At 41.7% G+C, this 27,209-nt stretch overlaps 1 protein-coding gene across 1 annotated transcript; it reads right to left on the bottom strand.

Annotated features, from left to right (window-relative positions):
* Positions 1 to 2,445: 2,445 nt before the first annotated feature.
* Positions 2,446 to 3,527, bottom strand: LOC104464233 (prolactin-releasing peptide receptor-like). Its single transcript, XM_010076881.1, has one exon. The coding sequence runs from the start codon at positions 3,498 to 3,500 to the stop codon at positions 2,466 to 2,468; it is 1,035 nt and encodes a 344-aa protein (XP_010075183.1). The 5' UTR covers positions 3,501 to 3,527; the 3' UTR covers positions 2,446 to 2,465.
* Positions 3,528 to 27,209: the final 23,682 nt, after the last annotated feature.

The following is a 27,209-nucleotide window of genomic DNA, read 5'->3' as shown; positions in this document are numbered from 1 at the left end:
ATGCAAGTCTTGACAGGTTCAAGGCATGTACAGGTTAAACCAGCACTTAAACAAGGGTGTCTGCCATGCTGGGCACTCCTGAGCACCTCCTCGAGATGACAGACCTCGGCACTGCTGTCACTGCAGCTGGTACCAGGGGCTGCTGGTAGCAAGATGTTCCCAGGGCATCTGTCACTGTGCAAACAATATATATACTGAACAGCTCTTCACTTCTGTCTCAAGGAAAAAAAATAGAGAGAGAAATCCTTCTTGTTTGCTTCATGCAGCTCTCTGCAGCAGCCATCTGCAGTCACTAACATTCAAGAGAATGTTAACAAGCCAGACTGCAGTACTGGCAAATAAGGGTAAAACATGATGTGCAAGAAGGAAACAATCCCAGGGCTGTTGTGGTGACAAGAGTCTTCCCAGTGACTCCACTGGATCACTCTGGATTACAGTGCTGTCTGTGTTTGGTGCATAAGGTTCTGAACATTATGGGCCATCGCCATGCTAATTAGCCTTTATAAACTGACAAATTAACAGCTTGAAGTTATATAAATCCATAGAAGGTTAATCTCTAAAAATCAGGATTTTTGTTGTTATTTAAGGCTGCTTTTTGCAGTGTTGTTTCAGTGTTCTCTTGGTGTCCTACTCTCTATTCTCTTCAAAAGAGCCCTGAAACTGGAGCTGAAAAGCTTATAAAATGTGGTTGGTTTGTTTGGCAGGGCTTTTTTCCTTTTCAAAATCACCAGCTATTCCAGGAACTTCCTATATTGAGTTTAAAGGAAAAACAATTTGCTAAAATTCAGCAAAAGCAAAACATCATTTAATAAGTCATTTAAATCTTTAAAACAAGGTAAGCAAGGCAGATACACTTCATCACAGAGTGAATGAAAGTAGTACCCACTTTAAAAGGACTTTCCTTGATTCAGTGTCTCGGTAATCAGCTTCTAATATCCAGTTCCTCATTACTAGCAACAGAACAGCTTGAAATTCTATGGATATTTCTGAGAAGGACTTTAAAATGCTTTTCCAGTGCAGTTCCCAGTGTGTGTATATGCATCTGTGTATTTTTTCTAACCAGATTAGCTTATTGAATGCTGATGAGCAAAATGATATGCACAGTTTCACCGCAGGAGTACATTTACAAACAAGAGAAACCATCCTCTCTTTCTCCCTTCTCCCCTCTCTTCTATTTGCATTGCCTCGCAGCCCATACGCTTCTGGCCATGTGCAGCCATGAGCAGAATGTTGCCTTTGCTGACCATGGCCAAAACTGCCCCCAAATCATGCTGCTTCTCCAAGTGATCTTAGCTTGATGTCAGTCAGTTCCTCCTGCCATCCCAGAAGAAGCCTTCTCAGAAAGTGTCTGCTTTCAGTACTTTTTCCCCTTGCACTTATCCATTGTCTCAGAGATTTTCAGTTCAGACAGAGGGAGGAAGAAACTAGAAACTATTAGGATGATTATAGCTTCTAACTCCCTCATCCATTTGTAAGGTGAATGTCAAAGGAAAGTGTTTCTTTCTCAAAGGCTCCTTCAAAAGCGAGCACTTTCCACTCCGCTCCGCTTGACAGGTCTGTCTTTGGTCCCGCAGTGCTCATACACAGCTCAATGTCAACAGCCCCTTCCACTTTCTGTCTCCTAACAGACACCTCCAGAATGGCTCCTGAAGACACTATCAAAGTCGCTGGCTGTGTCTCTGAAGATAAATCTGCATTGCCACACGTCAAATTGGTTCCTCAAGAAAGGAGTGGAAAGGGTCTCAGCACTGACAAAGCCACAACGATGTCCACTCCTCTGGCTGGGAACACAGCTACCTTGTGGTAGGGTCAGCAACTTGGAGTTACACGAGACAACGGCCAGAACAAAATTCAATGTCAGTAAAGTAGTAATACTAATAAATCCTCCTATTTGGATGATTTTCCACAACAGATTATGTTTCCAGTCTGTCCATCAGCAAATCCACCAAAAAGGCTGTTGCACACCCTGCATGGCAGTAGCACCTCACAGAAATACCATCACTTAGGTTTTACTTCCTCTCTCACAATACTGCACCTCACCTTGCTACATGCTGTGCTGCAGGTTCGCAAGACATAGGAAGTTTGGGATTGCGTGATGATGCTGGGTTCAAAAAGCACAAAGCACAGATTCCAGCCCCCCTGCTATGGATTCCCAAATCCCATGTCTGTAGGACATATCTGTATCCAAAGCAGATAGGAAGGCTCCCCATAGCTTACATGAGGGTATATTATTGCTCTAACATCTCCTTGGCCTCTAACTCCCGTCAAAGAAGTAAAGGCATTTTTGGGACATGACATCTGCCTCTCCCTCTCCAGGAGGAGTGGAGGTGCTGGGGGGCTACACACGGGACTTGTGTTGTTATATTTAAGCCCTCAGGACAAATGTCAGCAATCAGGACTAATTAGAAATGGAAAAGACTTACAGTGTTTACATACGAAGGAAGCGCACTCCCAGCAGCTCTCATTTACAGCACCACGCTGGCCATAATGCAGTTTGTAGTGGGTCCAATTTTCTTCTTTCTCCAGGCAAACATTTTCTTCAGCTCCCCCCTGAAGCTGTCGTGGAGCCAGGCATAGAGGAAGGCGTTGGTGCAAGCGGACATCATCGCAAACCAGTGGCACAGCAGCTGGATGAAGTTGAAGTACTGCTTGTCAATCAAGCTGATGTCTATGTCCTTTATCATGTTGAAGATGTGCAGAGGCAGCCAACAGACTCCAAAGGCTGCCACCACTAAGACCAGCAAGCGAAAAGTCTTTCTCCTCCTTGCTCGGTCCCACTCAGCTTGGCCCTGGGTGACATTGCCTGGGACTACACGATTTTTCAGCTTGACTGAGATTCTCAGGTAGGACAGGGAGATGACAGCCAACGGCAGCACATAGGTGATGATGAGAGTGCTGTAGGCGTAAGCTAAGCGATCTCTTTTCATGTGGAACCAAAACTCCTCACAGATGGAGAAGTCCAGTTCTGGGAACTCCGCGTGGTAAGTGTGGACCAAGGCTGGGGCAGCCAAGGTACAGCTCAGCAGCCAAATAGCAGCCAGGATATAAGCACAAATAGGGATTGTGAGCCTCCTGCGGAACGGGTACACCATGGCATAATACCTGTCCACCGCTATGACAGTCAAGGTAAAGACAGACACGAACACGGTGACGGGTTGCATCAGGAAAACAAAGTAGCACATGAAACGCCCGTACACCCATCCTCTGGGCTCGAAGGCATAGGCAAGTGTCAGGGGCACGCAGGTTGCACACATGAGCATGTCTGAAAAAGCCAGATTGCCTACCAGAAAGTTGGTGACGTTGTGCATTTTTTTTGTCTTGCAGATAACATAAATGAGAAGGTAATTCCCGATGACGCCAATAAAAACTACCAGCGAGTAGCAGGGGATGATGAGTGGCTTGAAGGACTGAACAAACTGGAGCCCTGAGAATAAATTGCTGGCATTGCTGTGAATCGCAGAGAGGAAGCTTTGGGAGGTTAAATTGTCTGAATTCATCATTTCCCTCCTTTTGTCGGCTGCCGTCAGCTGAGTGAAGTAGTTACCACTGCACTACTCCTGCACTCAATCAGTGTGGATAATGAATGGATTACTGGCTGTCCAGAGGTTACCACATGGGTAGTAAACAAGCATCCGTAAAAGCAAAAGGTAAAGTTGTAATCCTCGAGAGGCAGCTTTCAGCAGTTCCTAAGAAAAATCACACACAACCATTTTCCATTAAAGTCCTCCTGCATTTACTATTAAATCTAGGTTTTGACAGCATGCCGCTTAAGAAATATTTAATACAGTGAGTACTTACTGCTGTGGGGTTTTTTAATCCCATATGATGTTCCTGTGGATGCCAAGAAGTGCCCTAGATGTCTGTCTTCTGCAAATCCAGGAGCATGTGTGTGTGTGTGTATGTCAGAGAGAGAGAGAATATACGAGTGAGAAAGAGGGTGAGGCGCATTTACAAGCTAAGTGGAGATCAGTGTTTTTAAACAGTCTTCACTACTAGGTCATAACAGATTTGTGTATAAGCTTTCATCCCTATTGGCTGTCCTGGGTATTACGTGGCTCTTTGCGTGTTTCTTACTGATAGTAATTAGTTCTTGAATAACCTTTCAAAAAATTCCCTTCTTCTGGTGCATCTATAATTGCCCCTTACAGCTCAAAATCAATTTACATTCATTAACACTTGCCTGCACAGTATCTAATCCACGATTCACTTTGCCACAGTCCTCAAAGTGTCCAAAAAAGCTACCTGTGAATTTGTTGCTATAATGTGCCTGTAAAATAAAATTTTAATAACACACTGAAGCCAACTAACTGCTTGTGCCACTAGAGGGACTCAGCTACGTACCCGGTGAGTGGAGTCAGGCTCAGCAATGGGCATTTAGCCTGTAGCACAAAGGATCTTATTTTATTTAAATTTATTTTCTAACGGTGGTACAGTGTTTGCTCACCCATTGTGAGTATTTTCAGCGGGGTTTACACGTCTTAAAAAGTAAACACATCTCAAGGAAACATGAGCATCCAAATAGCTTAGCTGTAAGGGCTCACCTGCAGTGAACTACAGCAAACTGTTCCTAATATTGCAGCTGCCCAAAAATATTTGGGGTATTTCTTCATTCCTGCAGTAGGTTTGTTAACCTTTTCTGTACCAGACAACAAAGAGCCAATCAGTCTGTAAAACAGTCTATCTTTTTTTTTTGTTTGTTTGGTTCAGACATTAAAAAGCAAAAAATCAGGATAGGTGCTTAGAGAACACACATTAAGCAGACGTCCCCATCCAGCTCTTGCCTGTTGCTCTAGTTGTCCCTTAACTCTCCTCCATTTCAGCCACTTCTGGATCCAGGACCTCAGCTGGTGAAATATAGTGAAACCACTGCATCTGTTTATACCGCCTAGGGAAACAAAAAAAATAAATGGAACAGCCTAACAACTTCTGCATAGAGAACATTGTTATGTTTTGCAAGGCACTCAGGGGGTTTAGACACAACTTCAATGGATAGTTTATGTCCTGATCCCATAGACTACTCTAAGGACATATGAACCCATTACTTTCTATGAGGCTATGAGCAGACCCATATCCATCTTTCAATTTGATGTAATTTGACATGAACCAAAAGTTTAAATAGATTTCATTTTTCCCTAATCTTGAAACAGAACCTAGTCTTGTGTAGCCCTTGTTCAGACTGGAGCCGTTCTCCCACGATACTTATGACAGATGGACATTTCAAACCTAGTAAGTACTGACCCTGTGCTGCTGCATTTATGGTTGGATTATGCTATGGACTGGCCCAAGGGGAGAACAAGCATGTAGCCGTGTTGCTCAGGAGTACCATCCTTCACTTCATGGATGTAGTAACCTACCCATAACCCACAGAAAAAATGAAATGTTAAATCCCACTTCGGAGTCCAATCTCACCTGTCTGAGCTGGATGGGACCCAGAGGAATACAGTGCCTGTTTATTTCTATGCCAGATCCAGAACAGGGGAGGAACCTAAGGGTAGAGGTTGTAAAGAGGCAATGAAAAAGGGGGTTCCTGCTGCTTTCACCACCCAGTGCAACCACACTATTTTGTGACAAGCAGCATGCTGCAAAACTAATTCCTGGAACCCATAAATACAATTGTTTCACTTAGTGTGGGAGAAAAGGATGGTCTGTCTGAATGCAATCCTACTGAAGGAGGATTTCAGTAGGCTTTGGATGTAGTTGCTAGTATAAACCAAAAAGACATAGAAAAATGAACAGGGAACATATGTAAATGGCCTTCATACTGCCTGCAGCCTGCTAGAATTGCAAGACTTATGCTAGGAAAGATGCCTCATGATAATATCAGTGCATACATAATAACTGAAAACCATATTTTTAACTAAGTGATTTTCCTGTTTCATTCCCAAGAGCTGCAGAGTAGATACAATAAATATCCTCACTGTATTCCTGTGAGAAAAAGGTTTATACTTCGCTATATGAGAATAAAAATCCAACAAAATATCATCTAAAGTAGCCTTCAATGGCACCTTAATGCTCAGGTCACAAAAACCTGTAAGTAACCTTAGCGGTTCTTTTATTTCCAAGCTGCACTGAGCAATCTTCCTGCTTTTTCTCTTACCTTTAAATGTATTTTCTTCATCTCTGAAACCATTAACCAGTACACTTTTTGTTTGAAGGGTCCAAACCTATTTCTTTTAGTTATTTTCTGTTTGTTTTGGCTTCAGGTAGAAAATCTCTTCAGTTCAACTGTACTCTACAGCCAGGACCTGGAAAGATAATATTTAATAGGGCCTTGAATAGAAAAAGTATTTTAGCATTTTACCCCAAAGAAATCCCCTTTCCTCCTTTTAAAATTGCAAATATTTATCTTGTTTAGAATTTCCAAGGCTAGATGACAGAGTCCTTCCTGAATAGAGTATAAATCCATTTCACACACAGAATTTTCTTATTAAAAGAGAAAAGGTCACAGAAGCTGCATTACTGTCATATTAGACTTGTTTTGACATTTCGAGTGTGTAAGGGTGTCACACACAGGAATGCTGATTAGTGTCTAATTGAAACCCTGGTCTTCCTTGAGTCAATGGAAAATGTTCTGTCTAGAGCCAGACCAAGACTTCACAGAAACATTTCATAGCTGAGCTTTCATGATCTCTTATGCTACCTGTCCAACTGTACAGACATTTTGAGTACAAACATTGTAAGCTGCTCTGTGACTTTCAGAACATGGAGATCTGATCCTAGCAGCTATGCTTGCAAAGCTCAACAGTGCTTCTTAAGCTGATAGGCCCTCTCTTCTATTATTTAAGCCTTAGAGACCAAAAAATTTTCTTCTGTCATTACAGTCTCGGTGTCAGGTGTCAGTTTTCTATGTTCTTGTTTGTTTGATATGTGTCTTTTTCTGTAGAAGACTACTTCTTTTGCATCACAGAACTCCTTTTAAAAGTCTTTCACATTCTTCCAGGAGTGTTCTGTGCAAAGCAGATCAGGTAGTTCCTGCAGAGCCTACAATAAAAATAGATGCTTTGTCTATTTTGAATGAAGCAGAGCTGGGGGTTCCTTTAGAAAATGCTTCATATGACCAGCCAGGGAACAAGGCTGTGTGTCACACAACAATTTCAAGACAGGGCAGCCTGTCCCTCCTTCTCTCATTTAGTCATATAAATGCATCTTCTCTCTCCCTGCTGTGGGCTGAGACATCACAGTCTCTAAACTCTAAAAAACATGTGTACAACTGAGAGTTTTATGCAGCGGAATCAAAGCGCGATCTCCGGCAGGTGGTGAAGGAGAATCACTTTATTGCTCTTTTACAACTACTTTTATAGTCTTTTACTACTGTGAAGACGTCATCTACAAAACTTTTTATTGGCTCTTAACTAAAAACAACACACTACTTTCTAGCAGATTTGTTCCCTTGTTTACATTCCAATCGGTTCTCCTTCCTGCTGTGTCAGGTCCTCCATCACCTCCTCTTCCATTTTGCTTAAGGGCAAAGCCTTCTTCTTCCAGTCTCTTAAGGGAAAAGCTTTACGTCCCAGAAGTCAAATCACAATTCAGGATCTTCTCGTTCCCCTACAGTTTTATTTGGATTTAGACTTTGGACTTCACTCACTCCTACTTGAAAATAACTCCACTATCACCTTTTTCAACAGTATTCCCATTGATAATGTTCAGAAGATAGAATTAAAATTTATTAAAAGGCACACCCACACACATGGGCACAGCTCAGAGTAAGTCCTAAGGTGTTTCTAGTGTTCTTTTGGTTCTTCAATGGGAAGATTTGTTGCACTAGTGCCTGTGCAGATCAACTAGACCAGCACTTGAATATTTGCCAGACGAACTTTCACTGTTGCTGATCTTGGCACCTGCTCAGAGCAGCCAATCTACAAAGCAGGGTGAAAGGCAGCATCAGCAGAGTCACTCTGTAAAAACATTTCAGCCCCAAGGCACTTCAGTCAGTAAAATTACTGATTTTCCTTTCTCTGCTTTTGCTTTCCTGCAAGATTGCTACCCAGAGACTTGATACAAACAAGCTTCATTTCCCCACATCCCCGTCCCCTTAAGATTTCCTTTTCTAGCCAGACTCACACAGGAACTAATGACCAAGAAAGAAGCTGACCTGATTTTTTTTTTTTTTTTATGTCAGGTTTTGGTGGACAGGTTGGGAGTTGGGGGGGGGGGGGTTTTTTTAATTTCTAAGAGCAGGATAAGTAGATTAAACTCTGTGATGATTCGAGGTATTCATGTTGAATTTGTTGATTGAGCATGCTAAAGCAGAATTCTGATGAGAAATAAGGACTGGATGAACAAGTCTGACCATCTCCCAGTTGTCTGGACAGACATCAATAGAATTTGAGATTTGTATTACAGATCCTTCTGTAAAACCACCTCTGAAATAAAGCCTTATCGTGTTACTGTTAGAGGCAGTTGCTGTTTTCAGAGTTCCTATAGGCAAGATATACAACACTAGAAAAAAATAAGTGGAGTAAAACCTTCAGAAATATCAGAGCTAGAAGCTTCTTTCTTCATTTATAACTATGATTTTAGCCAATAGAGCTGACATATCATGGTAAAGTGTGCTTACTTTTTACCTGGGGAAAGTTATATGAATGTCTCTAATCTAAAGGCTGAAAGGTTCCTCTTACAGGAGTGATTCAAATGAAAAAGTATGAAAGCAGATTTTCAGATGCATCAGATCCAACAATTCCTACCATCCTCCCCTCCCCGGCTTCCCGAAAAACTGGCATTTCTCTTCTGCTCATGAGTTTCTCTTCTGCTCATGAGCCCTGAAGGGATGTAGAGTGCAACACCAATACATGCCCCAAGCTAAAACAGACTGTGGGAATCAGCTCCCAGCAACATCTGCAAATTGAATGCTGAGCCCTGGAGAAATTTAGTATTAGAAATGTTCCCTGCAGATGTAAACAGCCCAGACTCAGGGTCACGACATACCCTCAGGGTCATGCAGCTTAGCCCTGCTGTGGAAGAGGGCTGCCAAAAAAACCTGACAGCTGAGGCTTGAGTCTTTGCAGCACAGGGCAAAATGCTGCCTGGCCCATGACACTTCTCTACAGAACCACGGAGAAACGGTGCTCCTCTGTACTCCCACACTGCTGGGGTTTGAACAGCTGTTACAGTTTTGACTCTGGCTAGCTGCAAAAAAAATAACAACCACTCACCTACCCTTCCCTTCCTGGTAATGGGGGAGATAATTAAAAGGGGTGAAGGGAAAAGAGACTTGTGGGTTGAGATTAAGAACAATTTAATAACTAAGCTACAATAAAATTGAAAATAATAATGATAATAATAGTAATATATCCATAATGAGTGATGCACAGTGATACAGCTCACCACCTGATGACCAAGGCTCAGCCTGTTCCTGGCTAACAACCCCAGAGCAGGGAGAGTCCCGAAACTGCAATCCTGGAAAGGAGATAAGAGCCTGAGCATCTGAAAGACCAAGAGCTGACTGAGAGAGTGAGATGACCCTAAAGGGGCAACCCAGAAGGAAAGCCAACCCAGAGTAGTGGGCAACCCAGAGAGAGCACTTCCAGACAGATCCTCATCTATATACTGGGCATGACGTTCATGATATGGAACATACCATTGGCCAGTTTGGGTTTCAGTCCTAAATCTCAGGTCAAATCCTAAGCCAGTAACTGGGGCTGTGCTCCCTCCCAGCTTCTCCTGCCCCTGCAGACACTGGCACAGCAGAGAAGCTGGAAAGTCCTTGACTGTCCTGGCAGCAACTATAACCATCAGTGTGTGATCAGCTTCTCCTCAGCACGAATCCAAACACAGCCTCACACCAGCTACTACGAAGAAAGTTAACTCTGTCCCAGCCGAACCAGGACTAGTCCTCCCAAGAGACAAGCCCCACACCTGTGTCCACGCCCGGGCTACCGGGTGCCAGTCACTGTCCCTGCAGCACCAGGGACAGCTCCCGTCCCGGCCCGCGGGGACACGGCTGCACCTGAGGACGCTCCCCTGTCCCCTCGATGTGACAGGGCAGGGCAGCCCACAGCACCCTGAAAGGCAAGGGCAGGACTCTCAGGAAGTCCCCCTGAACCTGGGAGTTCTCGCACCACACACAAAATGTGCTTTTGCCCAGAAAAACACTTGGTGTGCAATCCGTGACAAACAGGCAAGGCAGCGGCTGTGCTGAACCCAAAACCCAAAGGGGATGTCTGTCTCCCCAGGAGCTTTCCTGCTTCCTGCATTTCCCAAAGTGCCCATCTGCGCTGGTGATGAGTAAAGGGCAGGAGAAAGCAACGGCTGCCTCATGTTCTATAGCAACCACATTGCCATCAGTCAACTTGATGTTTTCATGGAGCAATGAGTTCAAACAGAAAGGAAAAAAAAAAAAAACCCGAAAAAAAAAATCAAAAAAAAAAACCCAAAAAAACCAAAAAAAAAAAACACCAAAAAAAGAAAAAAAAAAAAAAACAAAAAAAACCCCAAAAAACAGAGGACCAACATCATTCCAGCTGCTTATGGAAAGTTGTTTATAGAAAGTAATAAAATCCAGCTTCCATTTAACTAACTATTCCAATAACAACAATCTGCCCTGGAGCTTTGAAAGCTCTTAATGCTAGAGGTTTGTCTGAGGAACTGTCATCTAGTTTGATTATAGTTTGCATAACAACATTATCCAGAGAGAAGAACACTATTTGAAAATGTGTTGTTCTGCTCTCTCATGCAAACTCATGTTTGAAAAAAGAGAAGGGAAGAGAGATTGGACTTTAATAACCTTCATCATCAGGAGAAAACAACAACATAACAAAACTTCCAATGAAGCCTTCCGTATATTTTCAACACAGTTCCATTTAGACTAAGGAAGTTAGCTTTTCCCCATCTTTGTATCTAACACAAGAAGTTTGAAACCACAAAGACTGTCAGGCCTCCTTTACTGTACCTCCTTCTGGCTCACCTCTTTTGGTCCTTCCTTTGGATACTCTTCCACTGTTTAATTAATCTTACCAAGCAGGAATCTAGCCTCATCTGTAGAGTTCCTCAGCTGATATTAGTCACTCCTATTTTTCTGCATGGATACTACTCCATTACCTGATTGCTGTTTGACTGAGTTCAGTCTCCAAGTAGCTTTCCCCTAAAATTGCCTTTAAGAAGGGTTTTGTTCATTTGGTGACTGCATTTGTGATGGGAAAATTGTTTTTATGTATGGGCTTTGTCAAGTACATGAGCAGCAGCAGAAGTCACAGTTTAATTTTGAGAACACTCTTCTTTTTAACTGTGTACATTGATTGAAACATCATTGATTAGAAGACTTGAACATGCAATGTCTACAACAAAGGTCTATCCCAGAATTTATCCATTTTTCCACAGACATTTTTATTCTACAGAACACATCTGTTTTACTTTGCATTATTTCTGCATGTCTGTTATCCACAGTCACTAGCTTCAAGGCTGGATGTGACCATGATCTGGTGGTGGTGAATGACTGCAAAAGGTGGTCCCATTACTGCTCCTCTGTTGTGGCTGTTCTGCTCTGAGATATGCTACTTGAGGCAGAGAAATTTGTCCTTTTTTTTTTGAAACAGCAGATTCTTTTCTCCTTTCTAGGTGACTAACACCAACTCAACACCAACACTGTGCCTACTGTTTCATTAAACAAGTGAACCCCACTGGTTTATGAGTGATTTCATACTCATTAACCAAAGCTTGTGGGAACCTTAACCTGGAATTTTACATTCTGTTGGCTTTGCTAAAAACTTGCAGTAAGACACTGCAATGTCCAAATAACTAACGGCTCAAGTGCAGTACTTTCCTATGTTATATACAATATGTGAGGAGAGCTTGGATTAAATCTGTGAGGTCTAGCATGCCCCAGATGTTTTTAATTCTTACATCACTTTACATATATTTTGTTTCATCATTGCAACAAACTGATTCATTTCTATCAAGAAACATAAGTATTGTTTCAGATGTTTCATTCCTAGTGGTAATGAATCATGAGAACGATAACCTAATTAGAGTAAAATGAAAAAGCTCCATAGAAGTGAGATGATATATGCTACATAAGACTCATTTATTATTTTAACCCCATTGCTCTAGTAGTACTCCAGGTGTTCAGAGAGACTTGCAATGAGCCGTACTTACTGAACAAAGTAAGATCTGCCTGAATAGAAGACAACTCAATCCCTGCGAATGTAATAAGCCAAGAATCTCACAGCATTTTATGCACGACGATGAACATATCTTTCTGACACCACACAAAGCGCACTGTCATCTCCATGTTAGGGAAGATGAAGCTGTGGTTGGATAATTTTTACCCTGGAGCAGGACAGATATTGCTGGTAGAATTGACAAGGAAATCAAGATCTGCTGGTATCCTACGCAGGCAAAGCACTTTTCCCTATCACTGTATGAGGCTTTTCTGCTCCAGAGAAACAAGAAGGTAAGGCAAGAATTGCTAATTAACCATTCTCCCCTTCCCCTGTTTCTTTTCCAACATTTTAAAGCCTAGATTCAAGCAGACAAAATCAAAATACACAGCCCCAGGCAACAAACCCCTCCAAAGCCTTTTCTGAAGATGCTCACAGTATCGTACTTTCATAAAAGCCAACTCCATCCTGTATCAGTAATGGTTCCTATTTTTGGTTCTAGTAGGGAAAAAAAGCTTTTAAGCCTGGTTACAGTTTTACTTAGCAAAAACATTATACAACATTCTGGTTAATAGAAAATGAAGGGGAAAAACCACTGCTGAATTCTGACCTCACAATTAGTCTCTTTGAGCACTGAAATAGTCTTTTTACAGTCAGGAACCCAAATCCCCTTCACTTTGGAGAGAAGTGGTGCACCTCAAAAACAAAACAGAAAATATTGTTGATAGAGAGTGATTAAATATAATGTATACGTAGATGTTCAGAAGAAATGGAGTAGCTATATTTATTTAAGCTATTATTTTTTCTTTTTTTTGTTGTTGTTGTTCTTCCCACTGAGTATTTTAATTGAAAAATACCCATGAGGGCTTCTAGAATATTCAGGAAAACACACCATCAAATGTCAATTTATAAAATTCTATTAAATCCTTAAATAACAGTAGCAGCTTGATGCCGTGTTGAATAAAGTGAAATACTTAGAGGAGTTGTGGGATGACATAGGCATTGGCATATAGTTTTGCATGCAAGGCTGTGGGTCACAGCCTTCAAATCAGAGATAAAGGGCTACTCTGCTTGCACCCAGGTCATGAGCCACAAGAAATCGAGTCCGTTCCTTTTTGCTCCCCAGTCTTGTTCCAGTTCACACCAACTAGCCTTTGCCCACAAGGGACAAGGCTCTGAGCTGAAAGAAGGCAGCAGACATGAAACTCACCTTTGCAATCCAAAGACAGACAGAGGCCATAAACAGAGGCATGTGGGTACCCACACCCCCCATCTTCTTCTCAGCTGAGACATGCTTCCAGGAAGAACAAAGACCTTCTTCCTTCTCAGGTAGCACCACGTGAACCTTGACAGCAGGAGGTTTGTCCCTCACATGTGTCAACATCTGGCATGGACCCACCTGGATGGAGACCATCCCTGTCAATGAAAAGAGCTTCCCATGTAACTGCACCACCGTGATCCAGAGGCACAGAGAGGTAGTGGTCAGGGATCACACCAGTTGTTTCTAGCATGCAGATCTCATTTTCCAGGGTAGAGTTTGTAAAGTCTCAACCTTTGTTCTGGTCCTTAGTGAAAATTAAAGTCTTTGTAAGTATTCCCAGACAATTTTCCTCCAGTTCCTCTGAAGCACATGTTACCCCACAAAGCAGCAGTGAAGTCTACATCTCTAGAAATTTGTTTCAAATCTCTTTGTTTGTATCCTTGGGAAAACAAAGCTACCCTGAGTCTGGAACCTGAATACCTGGGGTCTATTCCCTGTTCAATGACTTTCTGCATCTAAAATTCAAGTTCTGATTTTAACCCTAAAACCCCATCTTTGCCATCAGTGCAATAACATGGGATGATGAAAATAACCCCCATTCTGGCTTTAAATATTCAAGGTTATAATTCCCCTTCACATGACCTCTGAACTAAACCTACATGGCCCTTGGTTCACACCTCGCTTCATGACAGAAAGTTTTAACAAATTGTGATGGAACCTCAATAGCTGAAAGCAAACAAAGGCATCTTTCAATCGTCAAATTAGCTGGAGGGAAGAGCTGGAACTGCTTTCAGTGTGGAAAGGAGGGGAAATCATTAAAGGAAATCATCCCCTTTTATTTTTCCAAGTAATTAGAAGAACCATCTGTATGTTCATTCCACTACAGTTAAGGGTGCAGATTAGCATTTCAGAGAGATTTGAGTTCAGCCAGCAATACTTTGATGTGTTAACATGAATGATGCTAAAATTTCTAAGGCTCTCAATGTTACACAAGTTAAAAAGGGTACACATGTCACTTTCCAGTCACTCTTTTAAAATGACTATTCAGCAGAGAAAAATTCACATTCAGAAAATTTTTGTTTTATCTCTGAAAACATATTAAAAAAATAATGTGTTCCCATTAAAATAAATATAGTATTTACATAATGCCCAGCTATAACCCTGTGGTTCCGTACTGCCAGACTATGCAGCATATGCTGCCATAATGACATTAAATTGTACAAAAGGCTTACAAAAAAAATCCAGATATAAACAAGTTAAGCAAACATTTAAGTTATGACTGTTTATATACAAGAGGAAAAATAATCCCTCAAATATTTCTTCACTGATTTACAAGGGTATAGCAACATTTCAGGCACAAAGTCATAAATAACTAAAGCACACCAAAAAAGAGAAAATTAAAACAGAAATTTCTACAGACTTAGTTTAAAATATATGAAACACAACTGTCTCTAGTGTGGGACCACCTCTGGTTAATCTGGAAACAAATCTTTCCCACTATTAGTTCTCTGAGTACTATAGAAATCTGCATTTGACCTGAGGCAGAATGGAAATTATAAGATAATATAATAGACTGCACAGACCTCATAAATAAAAGACCATGAGATGTCTAAATCATTCAATACAGACCTCTCCATGATTTAAATTAACTCATATGAATAAGCAAAGCTGAATTCAGTTTTCCCAAGAACCCTTGTGACTGTCCAGTTCTCTTAATATACTTGTTCAAGTCATTAGACAAAGCTCTGCCCATTCATTTACCAATAAATGGTAAACTCCAGCTCCAGTAAGGCTACGATTGCCCTCCATGAACCCAAGTCTGTCATCATCCATCATTATAACTAATCAATTAACTTAAAATAAAAATGCATGTCTCAGGAAAGAGAGCTTTGAGGGATGGCTGCACCTTTAAATTTCCCAGCCATATAGTGAAAAGAGCATCTTTGCCATTGAAACAAAATGAAATTGCCAAGGAAAATCACAACACTCTAGAGCTGGGCATCACAAACCGCTAACAGCTCTCACCATTTCTCACAGAGCCCTCTGTTCAGGGAAGCCCAGAACAGTGGACTCTGGGATGTTATTCCTTCTGGACCAATTTCCAGGACACCTTAATGACAACTATCTGTATTGTTTTGTTCATGGAATCAAACAAGCAAAACAAAATGTAGAAAGAGAGAAGATACACAAATGGAGGCCAAAAGGCCAAAAAAAAACCCAAAACAAACAACCAAAAAAAAAAAACCCTGATTTATACACATGGGAATTTTGCCTTTTTTCCCCATGCTAGGACACAGTTCATGGAGAACCTGAGTTCCTCCAATTTGGAATTTTAATCTTCAGAACACAATTTAAGGAGGAAAATGCTGCCACTCAATCTGCAAATGAGGAACTGAAATATTGAACTGAGCAACTTTCTCAACAGGAGAAAGAAAAGAGAGTGAGAGAGACAGGTCTTAAACCTCCATTACTAACCCCTGCAATACCTTCACTCCATAAATGAGAGCAGAACGTGGAGGATGCTTGTCCAAATGGCAGTGGCTCAAAATCTGAAGAATGACAAGGGAGGAAAGAAGCAATTTATTTTGCTGCATTAATTTGGCAAAAGAGCTAATGTCATGGTGTCATCTCCCCACTGTGCCCAGGAGTTTTTTTCTTGACTTCTCCAGGCCAAGGATTTTACCAAGACAATATTAAAATGATGCAGCTAACGTACTCTGTTGATTAACTCAATTTGAATTAAATGGCACCATGTGGCATACCAACTTGATTGAATTGGAACACACACCCCCAAAAAGAAATGGTAATCTGTAATGTCCTCTCAGCACTCAAGTTTCATAATGAGAGAGTTTCCTGCTAAAATAGATTCTCAATTAATACAGTATGATAATCTGTGGCTGAGGTACATATTCACAAGGACTGAATTTAGCCGAACGAAATATATCTCCCTGGGCTTCCCGTAGGGTCAGTCGAACACAAGACTGCAAGAGGGCAGCTAAAAAGCAGCTAAATAAATCTACTGGATGGTTGAGTACCCAAATTTACCATTCCCTTATGAAATGGCACCCGGGGAGTCTACCCTTTGGTTTCACACTTCAGAAAGCCTTCATCCCAATTTGTGAAATGATGAGATTTTTTCTGCTAATTCAGCTTTTTTTGCTGTTCTGTTAAACTTAAACTGATTAAGAGCTGTTAATATGTGTCAGGATTATATTCTCTGATTAACACCTGTTACTCCTTCAATTACTCAGGGTCTCCTTAACTTACTTTTTACTATGCAGTATATAACTTCAACATCAAAAGGGCCTGGAAGGACAGATCTGAATGAACTGAGAAAAATAATTTATAGCTACAATGCTTGCCCACACAAAATCCCCATTACCAAGGGAGCAGTTTCCCTTTTGTCCCATTTCTCTCTGAGGTTAATGCTGCTTGACTACAATGAATCACAGTAGATGGTGTTTCCCATTATCAGGACAGCAGAAGTAGTCTATAGTTCATAATAAAGCAATTTTTAAGCCACTTGAAATGCTTTTTGCTCTTAGAGCAACTCTATTTTCTGCCGTGTACTGCAGGAGTTGCCTCCATCCAGTCTGGCTGGTTGGTTGCTATACGCAGACTTATTTCACGTGACTGAAATTACACACTGCTTGAAGGCTAGTGAAATGATGCAGAAGCAGCAAGGAAGAAGCAAGATAGCAAAGAGATGACAAAAGCTGCGATGAGCTGAAGAACATACTTCATGTTGATGGGACTTAGAGGAGACAATCAACAAGCATTGGCTCATTTGTTAAAGGTGAAACAGAAGCCAAGCTCTGAGAGCCTGGAATGCCCAGACCAGGATATCTGCACATCCTTGTCATGGGAAAAGACACATCTAAGCTGTTGGAGCAATTTGTATGCATCAGGTTGTCAAAGATTAGGCACCACATCCATAAACTGAAGAAAGAGATCTGGAAGGCTCAGCAGAGGTGTGCATTTCATGCAAAGGAGCGGGCAAAGGAAGCCCCATAAATTCTCCTACAGTTCACTGCATCAACCTGACAGAGTCTTCCGAGTCGTGTAACGTGGCCATAGACTTGCTGCTGCAGAGCCACCATCTCCCTTGGCAACACAGCTCTGTGGCTCCCAGCGTCTAAACGTGTGCTAATTAACCAATTGGAGAGTTTAAAATCACTAAACTGGAAGCACAAGACATTAACTCCAGCCAAATAAGGAATTATCCCGCTGTAAGACTCCAAATGGGAGACTCATGCTGCTTGCAGGGTATCATTGACTCCAGGCACAGACAATGTGGTCTGCACTGCATTGTCCCTGCACATGATGAGGCATTTGGAGCCTTCCCCTTAAACCAACAGACTTTATGTCAGAGGCTGCCGCAGAAACAACTTAGGGTCCTCATTATCCCACACATCTGATAAGTTTTTCCATGAAAAGCATATATAACGTGAGATGTACACCTTACATTTCCCATACCACAGTAGCTGTCCCACATTCATGTCCATTGTGACCTGCTCACCACATTGCCCTCAGCTCCCCATTATAACCACCCATCAACTGGTGAGGGCTCACTGGCACTGGGAATATCTAGTAGTACAGTGAATGCTAGTGCTAGGGATAAAAAGAAGCTGAAGAACTAACTCTGTTGCAGGACACATTTGTTAACCAGATGTTTCTCAGATTTTCTAATCCCAAAATAACGTAATCCTTCACAGGAACCACAGGAACCCCCTCCCACATGCACACATGTACTGTGCTATCACAGCTGTTAAATTTTACAAGTCAATAAAAGTTCAGTGTTGAAAGCTTGGTCTTTCTGCTTAACATTATGATGCCTAATTATTTTATACAGATGTTATCTAAATATACGGTTATCTACAGAACATCTACATATTTTGAAAAAAAAAAAAAAAGTAACTCCGAAAATAAGGCACAGGGATAATTTTGGATGGCAATGAGCCACGGTGATGTGTGAAAAAAGGTATTTGAGAAGGAACATGAGGAATCATGCGGTTAATGGAGTATATGTTGTATATATTATATAATTATTTGTATATGTTATATATAAAGCATGAATCATACATGCTTTCAATACTTTCACTAAGAATATGATCCAGCTTCATAAATGAGACTTGAGAGGTTTTAGTATGGAAGGATAGAAAAATATTTCCATAACAGGAGGTGAAAGGGGCAAATTATGACCATCAGATGAGGTGTGGAAAAGTAACCACAAGTCAACACTGACCAGATCTTCCTGTTCTTTGCCCTTGAACAGAACTTGTGACTTTTTGAGTCACAAGCTAAGTCCAGGACTAAATTAATTTAAATTGTGTAACAGAAGAATAGCAGCACTATCTAGTCCAGCAGTCCATCTCTAGTAATATCTCTTGGGAGAAGGAAAGGAGAAGAAATACTGTATAGTGGTACCTTCCCTGTGATGGCCTTCCAGCAATGAACATTTTAGGTTCTTTTAACACAGTAGTTTAATCCAGAGAGGCTTGTTCCATGGGCTTTTCTTCCATGGGCTTTTCTTCCATGAATTGGTCTAATGGGTTTCTGATCTCCACTCATCACCTATCCGAAACATTCTCTGCCAAAGAAGTGCCACATTTTTATTAGGCAGCTTTGGTTTTTAAGTCTATTGCCTGACTGATAACTTTATGGGTTCAGTGTAGCAAGCAAACTATGTGGCAGAACTTGAGGAAACAGAAACTAGAAAGAAGTCCATAAAGTTATCAATCAGGTAATAGACTTAAAAACCAAAGCTGCCTAATAAAAATGTGGCACTTCTTTGGCAGAGATTGCGTTCTCAATGCCTGACTTCTTTAACCTACAGAACAAGCACACAAAAAAAAAATATATCTTTAGTACTGTTAAAGGCATAGTTTGAACTTTAAAACAGAAGACTATATAGCCTACAGTACCTGGCACTTCTCCATAATTAGAAAAACATACTGTTGAGTTGTTGTCACTAGAAGTGATCAACACAACAGATATTACATGAAACAGAATATCTTATTGCTAAATGTTAATAAGTTTTCATTCTCCATCCCTTCCTCAGCAACTCTCTCCTGTCTTCGTTAGTTAATTAGTTCTGCCTGGAGCAGTAAGCTTGTGATGCTTAAGAATAAAACAGAAAATTGGTAACTCAAGAGACCCCCAGAAGCTTTGATCATTGGTTCACTCATTTTAACTTACAAATCTTTATGTTTTTTCTCTTTGAAGATTCCTGCTATAAGTTCCCACAGGAGAGTCTCAAATGCTGTTGCTGAGGTCCTTTCAGGTGAACATCTTGTAAACACCTTCAATCTCATGTTGCTATAGATAGTTCTCCACAGGAGCTGGATGCCATGGAATTAACACATCACTCAGTTAGTTGGAGCTTCTCCAGATGATTAAGTATCTCTAATGAGATACCTAGGATGTGAATAAACTCAGCACTTTTGACTTCTATTTTCACCCCCTCCACAAAAACCAGTAGAAGGCAGCCATGAAACCATGTTGAGCTGGACAGTTATTCACCCACGTTAGCACTGCAGTAAGTTACCACAAGCTTCATCCAAAATCGACAGCAGTGTTTACTTCTCCAGACAATGATCACTTCTCATTTGTCCTGCAGAAACTTATTAATTCTTAATTTAATAATTAAGAATATCTCATATCTATTAGTCATCTTAACAAGATCAGCAGCTTAATCTCTGATGAAAAGAAAAAGAATATTTTTGAAAACTCCGTGCATATGATCTGGAAACAATATTGATTTAGTTTCCATACTTAGTGCTAATAGCTATAAATACTCCCAGAAGGAAACACAAATTATATTTTAAAAAAATTATTTCTTCTCCAAGTAACAAACCACATCATTGACCTTTTTGTTCAAGTGCTATCTAGACAAGACTCACACATCTCCCAGCAGAGCCCCTGATTTCAGTTTAGGCAATTTATTGGAATTTAAACTCATTTGGAATTTAAACTCATTTGGAATTTAAAACTATTCATGCACTTGGATTGTTTTATTTACTATATGACTGGAAAGTTAATATTGCAACAATGAATTTCCCAACGTAAACTGTTTCCAGAATGATAATCACATGGTAAAATCCTGAATATAACTGTTTTAAAATATGTGTTAGCGAAATTCACAAACCAAGACAGAGCTACATTCCTCAACTTGCCTGTTAGAGAGAATTTCTTTGTGATATTAGGCTATTAAACATCAGATTGAGGCCAAAGGAAGAGATCAGCATTAGGAGTCAGGAATTCCTGAGTTGTCCTTAGTCTACCTTTGCCTGAGCCTCAGGAGTGTAATTGGTATTGTAAATATACCGAGTCCTTCAAGCACTTATGCCTGCAACTATTAATATCAGAATATTCTATTTTGAAGTAGTACAAGAACAAGGATTTATTAGCATTTCATTCTGAAGATATACAGGAATGAAGATTTTGCTCATGAAGCTGGGATTCCAGATCTTCTGATAAACCTACCAAAACAGCAGATGTCCTTTCTAAAACACGCACCTTGACAGAGGTTATGTGCTTGACCTTCCCAGTCCCATCAGCGGCACAGAATTTAGCTGATTAAGCTCTGGAGTTCTGGATCTTCTAAAAATCAGCTTCCTTTTCAGTGTCCCAAGCAAGGACGGCCAAGGAGTGTGAGTGGCTGCATGGCAAGCATATGACTTGTATGACGTCCTTCCTTCAAAGCCTCCTAGCTCTGGGCATGTGCTCAGCTCTGCAGAAGCTGAGGAGACTTTTCTTCTTTTGCCACCATGGACACACCCAGGTTCAAAATTCCATGTGCCTTGCTGAGCTAACCAGCCACCAGGCTGTAATGCCAAGGCTGCTATTAGAGTTCAGAGGTTGGTTTGCTCTGAAATGCAGAACTCCTTTAAATAGCAGAGCCAGATGATGTGGCTCACCGTTCCTGTCCTTGCCGACTTGCTTCTGCCCCTTGGGTCTGCTGCTGAAAGTGTTTGGGCAGCTGCCTGGCGAGCTGGGTGGGGGAACTGATCTAGCTTAAAAATAGCACTGCAAAAAGCAAAATGATTAATAAGCAGGGTTGGTTCACAGGCTGTTCCCAAATCGCTGTATCTGTGACTCACTGCAGCAGTCCCAGGGCTGGAGCTGGACAGACAGTGACCCTGACACAATCCTTTCTGCCTTTCTGATAGAGGCAAAAACACGTGGGTGTTTGCAAAGCAGCACAAGGGGTGCCCACAGTTCTGAGAGAGATCCCTCCCCAGAAATCCAGAAGATTGATTCACTGATTCCCAGGAAAAGCTTATTTGACCAGATCATTTGCCCATGTCACTTAAAGAGAGCCATTCCCATGGATTTAGCCTTTTCTCTGTACATGTTCTATTGCTACCCAACAGATCCAGATAATATTTGCTACAACCCACATACACACATATTTTTCACTCAGTGTCAGCCAGATCCACATGAGTCATCCTCAGAAATGATCTTTTTGTACAAGCCAACCCGTAACAACCAGCCCCGCTGACTGAGCCCATCCTGTACACGGCATTGCTGGTTGCTTCAGTCATACATGTGGCAATTAGTAACGATGGAGAAAGAGCCTTTTATGCACAATGGCCAGCTGTGAAAAAATTAGCGTGGCTGACATGGACTGTGCCACAGAGTGACTCCAGCTCTTGGCTGAGCTTACTGACACACTGCCTGTTTTCTATTCCACACATGGCAACAGAGAAGGAGATGAGGTCTGTGTTAAATATCAGCTCAGGCTTGATGCAACCTCAGAGTTTTTCAGCAGATTCAGTGAGACCATGGCCATAGTCACTGCCTGGAAAGCTGACTCCATGTGACTATGCACTCTATAGACGAACAAATGTAGCCTTATATTTCCCAAAGGAAAAAAATGGCATAATACAGGCAATACAGAACTACCACGTCTACAGGGGAACAAAGTTCTGCCTGTCAATGAGACAACTAAGAAACAGAAAAAAAATTTGTGTGTATGTGACAAACAACAGTTTCTAATACTCCTTTCTCCCCTGTCTTCCAGCTCATTTACACCCAGAAATAAGTGAACCTTTTAGCAAAGTTTTTCATAGAATCATAGAATGGTTTGGGTTGGAAAGAACCTTAAAGATCATCTAGTTTCAACCCCCCTGCCATGGGCAGGGACACCTCCCACTAGCCCAGGTTGCTCAAAGCCTCATCCAGCCTGGCCTTGAGCCCCTCCAGGGATGGGGCATCCACAGCTTCCCTGGGCAACCTGAGCCATTGCCTCACCACCCTCACAGGAAAACATTTCTTCCTAGTACCTCACCTAAACCTACACTCCTTCAGTTTAAAACCACTACCACTCAGTAATTTTATATTTTTTATTAATTACAAATTTGGCTGATGAAGGAATCTGCACTGATGTATGTAACACATTTAATGTACTGGCACATGGCATTTGGATTAAAAACCACAATATACACGAAACCAGTGTATTGCTAGAGTGAAAACACAAGCCTTGGCTGTACAAGCAGAGGAGTATCATCCCAAGGGAGAGGAACATTTAGTGGCAGATGATCCAGCCTCATTAGCAGCAGAGCCAAAGCTTAGTTTAGGGACTGCTCTCATGGATGCTGTTGATAGACCAGCTGCAGTCCCTGACTGCAACATTTTTCCAGCCCTGTCCCACCTTCCACAGGGCCCCACAGCTCAGGGCTGGAATGCCACATGTCCTGAGGTGTCTAGCGAGCTCCCTGGGCAGCCTGTCCTGCTCAGAGTGCCTATCTCCCTCCAGCAGCCAGCAAAACCCTGTTGCAGCAGACTGCTGGCCATTCCCACCTCACTCCTGCCATTTATAGCACCGTGGATGGCTGCTGGGCATTTGTTTTGCTATTTGCTCTTTCTCAATACCCTCCTGAAAGTGCCAGAAAAAACAAGCACTCTGGAGCTGCTTTTCCTAGGCTTCACTGTTCTCAGGAAAGACCCAATAGAGCTCAACCCAAGTTCATCCGAGAGGAGGTCAAAAGGCGACGCTGTTCCAATCCGTACAAACTTGAAGAGAACATCTGATAATGGAGGGATTATTAATCTACCAAAGGCATAATGAGAGCTGGAGCTGGATGATTTCACGCTAAAAATAAGCCACAAAACATTAGCTATGAAGTTAACTGGTCATTAGAGCTATTTTCTGAGAATATGGATTCTCTGTTGCTTAAAATCTTTCTACAGATTTTAAGATTTATGGGTTGATTTCCTTTCTAGGAGGTATTCTGCTGCTCATATAGGATTGACAAGCTTGAAATAATGATTGAGGTTGCTTGTGCTGTAAATGGCATCCAATTAGGCAGAGAAAGCTCCCTTCTCTCCTGAGGACAATGTACTCCTCAGTAAGAGGTGTATATATTTCTCTATGCATTAAGAGTTAAGCCCTGCACCTGTGTCTGATGTACTGTGCATCTTTCGAAAAATATTTACTTCTATTTAAAGCCATCAAAAAGATGTTCATGAACGACGTGCTACATCCCTGGGTCACAAACACAATTTCAGATCGAACCTGGAGTAAATAGCTCTGCAATGACGAAGGCTCAGGAGTGAAATTAAATTACAGGGACAGCAGCTGAGCATTTCCTAAACCAGAGACTGGTACTGGAACAAGTATTGACACATTTAAAAGCTAGACAGAAGCAATTCAATAATATTGCATGTGTTCATTGGACTCGCTGAAAGCATGCTTCACTCCTCATGCTCTTTTAATCAGGCAGCAACGAAAGGAATTAAGACACACGTCTCTCATCAGACTGTCTCTTCTCTGTGTACCTCTACTTCTGCTCCATCTGTAACTCTTCTCGGCATAAAAAGAGATCACCACACAGTAGAGGCACTGAACAGTTTTTATTTTAAGGTGAGCAAAGGCAAGAATTCCAGCTCCTTATGAGCTAAGCAAGAGACCTGCTCCCACATCCATGGATAATCATGGAAATGTTTCTACTGGTGACAGCAGACTGTAGTGTCTGGCCCATACTTATTTTTCTGCCCTGAAATAACTACGAAATCTATGTAGGTTGGGTTTAGAGTTTTGGTTTTTGTTTTGTTTTGGCAACAGTTGTTTAAAAAGCATGGGGTTTTCCTGTATGTTGGATTTATTTATTGAATGCTTTCACAGAAGAGAGCTGGGACTGTATAAAGTCCTTAAGTGGATCCATAGTTAGCCAAAAGCTCTATAAATAACATGCAATTTTTCATCTTACTAATACAGAAGTGGACTCTTGTTACAAATCCCAGCACTTGAATCTTTCCAAAGGGCTCCATTGCATGCAAGATAACCTATTTCCAACGCATTCCTGTGGTAGGTGTAAGGAACAGCTCCAGAGCACTAAAACCCTTTGAGACCATGAAGCTGGTTCTCTCAACTGCCTGCTCAAACCCACCCCCTCTGTCCTGCAGGCACAGCCCTGCACATTTCTGCTTTGCCAATTATCAGCTGCCTCATCGCAGTTCATGTTAACGGAGTTGCAGCGTAATAAACTGCCGGGCAGGATGAGTGTTCCCGCTCACTGGATAAATAATGGATTTTGTAGTTTGAGGGAAGAACTAAGAACTTATTCTAAAAACTTGTCTTAGGATGAACATTTAAGAAAAGAGGAGTTTTACTGGAGTAAAACAAAACAACCAAACAAAAAAAATGAATGTACAAAAATTTCTGGGCAATACTTTTCCCATTTGGGCTTACTTCACCTTCTCTTCCATCATCAAGATATAAAATGTAAGTATTAAAAGTCAAGGTAGTTTTCTGAGAAAAAAAGCTACACGAAAATTAAGTATTTGGGCAATTCTGGAGTGAAGCCTTTTCAAAACGCTGAGGAGAGGCATGTTTTAATGTTCCTTCTCCTTATTTCCCCTTCCAGCAGAATCTGTTTCCTGAGTTAAATTCAAATTCAAAGTAACTTCTCTTCTCCCCATGCTCTCAAGAACCCCTCCAGCCTTGTGGTGAATTTGCTATTCAAAAATCACCCACCCCAGCCTTTTGCTAAGGGCACTCAAGCACCCAGCCACTCCTGGGGGCCCATCCCCACCGCACCTCGTTCCCATCCCTGGTACCATCTCATACCTTCCCCTCTGCTCCTCTTCCCCACACCAGCAGCTATTAACAACACGATATGTCTAACTTTCCTGAGTTTCAGGTGGTTTTTGTTCACAGAAGTGTTGGCGGAAGGGATCTCTGAAGGTCGCCTAATCAAACCTCCCCCTGAAGCAAGACCCCTGCCCCCAGTGCACCCATTCAGCAGTGACTTCACTTAAAGGAAGGTTTGAAAACCTCCAAGGATTTCACAACCTCTCTGAACAACTTGTCCCAGTGCTGCACACTTCTTGTGGACAAATTTTTCTAACATCCAGCCTGCACCGTCCCATTTGCAGCTGTGATCATCCTGAGTTCAATCCACAATGGATTTAACTACCTGAGTCTCATCTAACTGCAATTTTCTGACTTGGAAAGACTTAAAATGCATAGGAGTTATTACTGTTCAAAGCTAAAATAACATCAACAGGAAGGACCAGGATCTCTTAATCAATGAGGCATTCCAGCTTACATCTGCTCTCCTGATGGGATTTAAGCCCTTCTCCAACAGGGGTTTCCAACAGTGATTTGTTAGATGGCCTCATGGAATTAAGGTGGAGCACCCTTTCCTTCTCCTGTTCTCTTCCTCCCTGCAGTTTCTTCAGTGTTATGAAAGAAAGGATATCTGTAACATCAGAAAAGGGTTCATGGAGACAAGTGGCTCCTGCATGCCAGAACTCTGATATTGGGTACCCTTGCCTACATCACTTTTGGGTGTAACAAGCTGTTTGCCCTTGCAGCTACATCTGCCCACACTGTGCCTGGCAAGCTCCACTCTTAAAATGATGGCCATCATTTGCAAGGCATACTCTGTCCACCCGTATAGACAGATCTACCGTACACAAGGAGTAAACCATGCTTACACAGGAGTTAGGACACTGAGTTTAGTGCGCTGAGCTCATATTCCTCAATTAACTTTAAATTTCCCATTAAAATGTTGTCATGCCTACAGAGCCAAAGCATCATTCTGATAATGACCCTGTTCCTCTAAGCAGCACCTCCTTCATCCTGTTTGTAACCAAACCTCGAGGCCAGGTACTGCGTGATGCAGCCTGGCAAAGCCTCACCAATGTCTGCAGAGCTGCGCTGAGAATCTCCTCCCTTGGTTGCAGCCTCTGTGCCTGCAGTTGTGTGCCCTCAGACAGATGCCATACGCTTCTCCATTGAGCCGATTCCTCCCATCATGAACCCTCAGCTCTAACAGGTCACTACAAGCCTCTGAAGGGAAAAAGCAAATGACGTGAGTAACGTCAAGTCAGAACAAGAAATGCCACATAATAGCCTGCATAAACATGGGTCTTTTCATTCAACGAGCACAGTAAGTCCTGAAATTAAATAGATTCACACTGTGAAGGCTGCTGCTGCTGCTATTCTCAGCAGCACAGTGATAACACTGCCCAGGCCTCTGCCACGCTGCAGGATTATGGCAGTGGTGAGGCTGCCTTGGGTCGTACTCTGTTCAAACCCAAGTGGCACACGCAAGGGGCAAAGCACTGCTGTTTGCTAATCTTTTACTGTAATTTTATATCATAAAAGAGACAAAGTCAAACTTGCATCCACACCCATCTGACTTTGACACGGCAAGGAGCTAAGTGATCTTAGCAAAGTGTTTAGATTGTTAGAGAAATAAAAAGAGCTTGTTGACATGTTTCATCAAAAGTTTTGCCAAAAAAAATGGACTCTCGCCTAAACAGTAGTTGCAGTACAGTGTCTGTAGTCCATAAAAATTTTTATTCTGACCTAAAGATGAAAGCCACACAAACCTAAA

This window comes from Pterocles gutturalis, unplaced genomic scaffold (assembly GCF_000699245.1).
Source record: "Pterocles gutturalis isolate BGI_N339 unplaced genomic scaffold, ASM69924v1 scaffold8008, whole genome shotgun sequence".
Classification (NCBI taxonomy): Eukaryota; Metazoa; Chordata; class Aves; order Pterocliformes; family Pteroclidae; genus Pterocles; species Pterocles gutturalis.
Note: the sequence above shows the minus strand (reverse complement) of the source record. Positions and strands in the feature narration are given on the sequence as shown.

Coding starts and splice junctions, on each gene's coding strand:
- LOC104464233 (XM_010076881.1), bottom strand. CDS start 3,500: ATGATGAATTCAGACAATTTAACCTCCCAAAGCTTCCTCTCTGCGATT.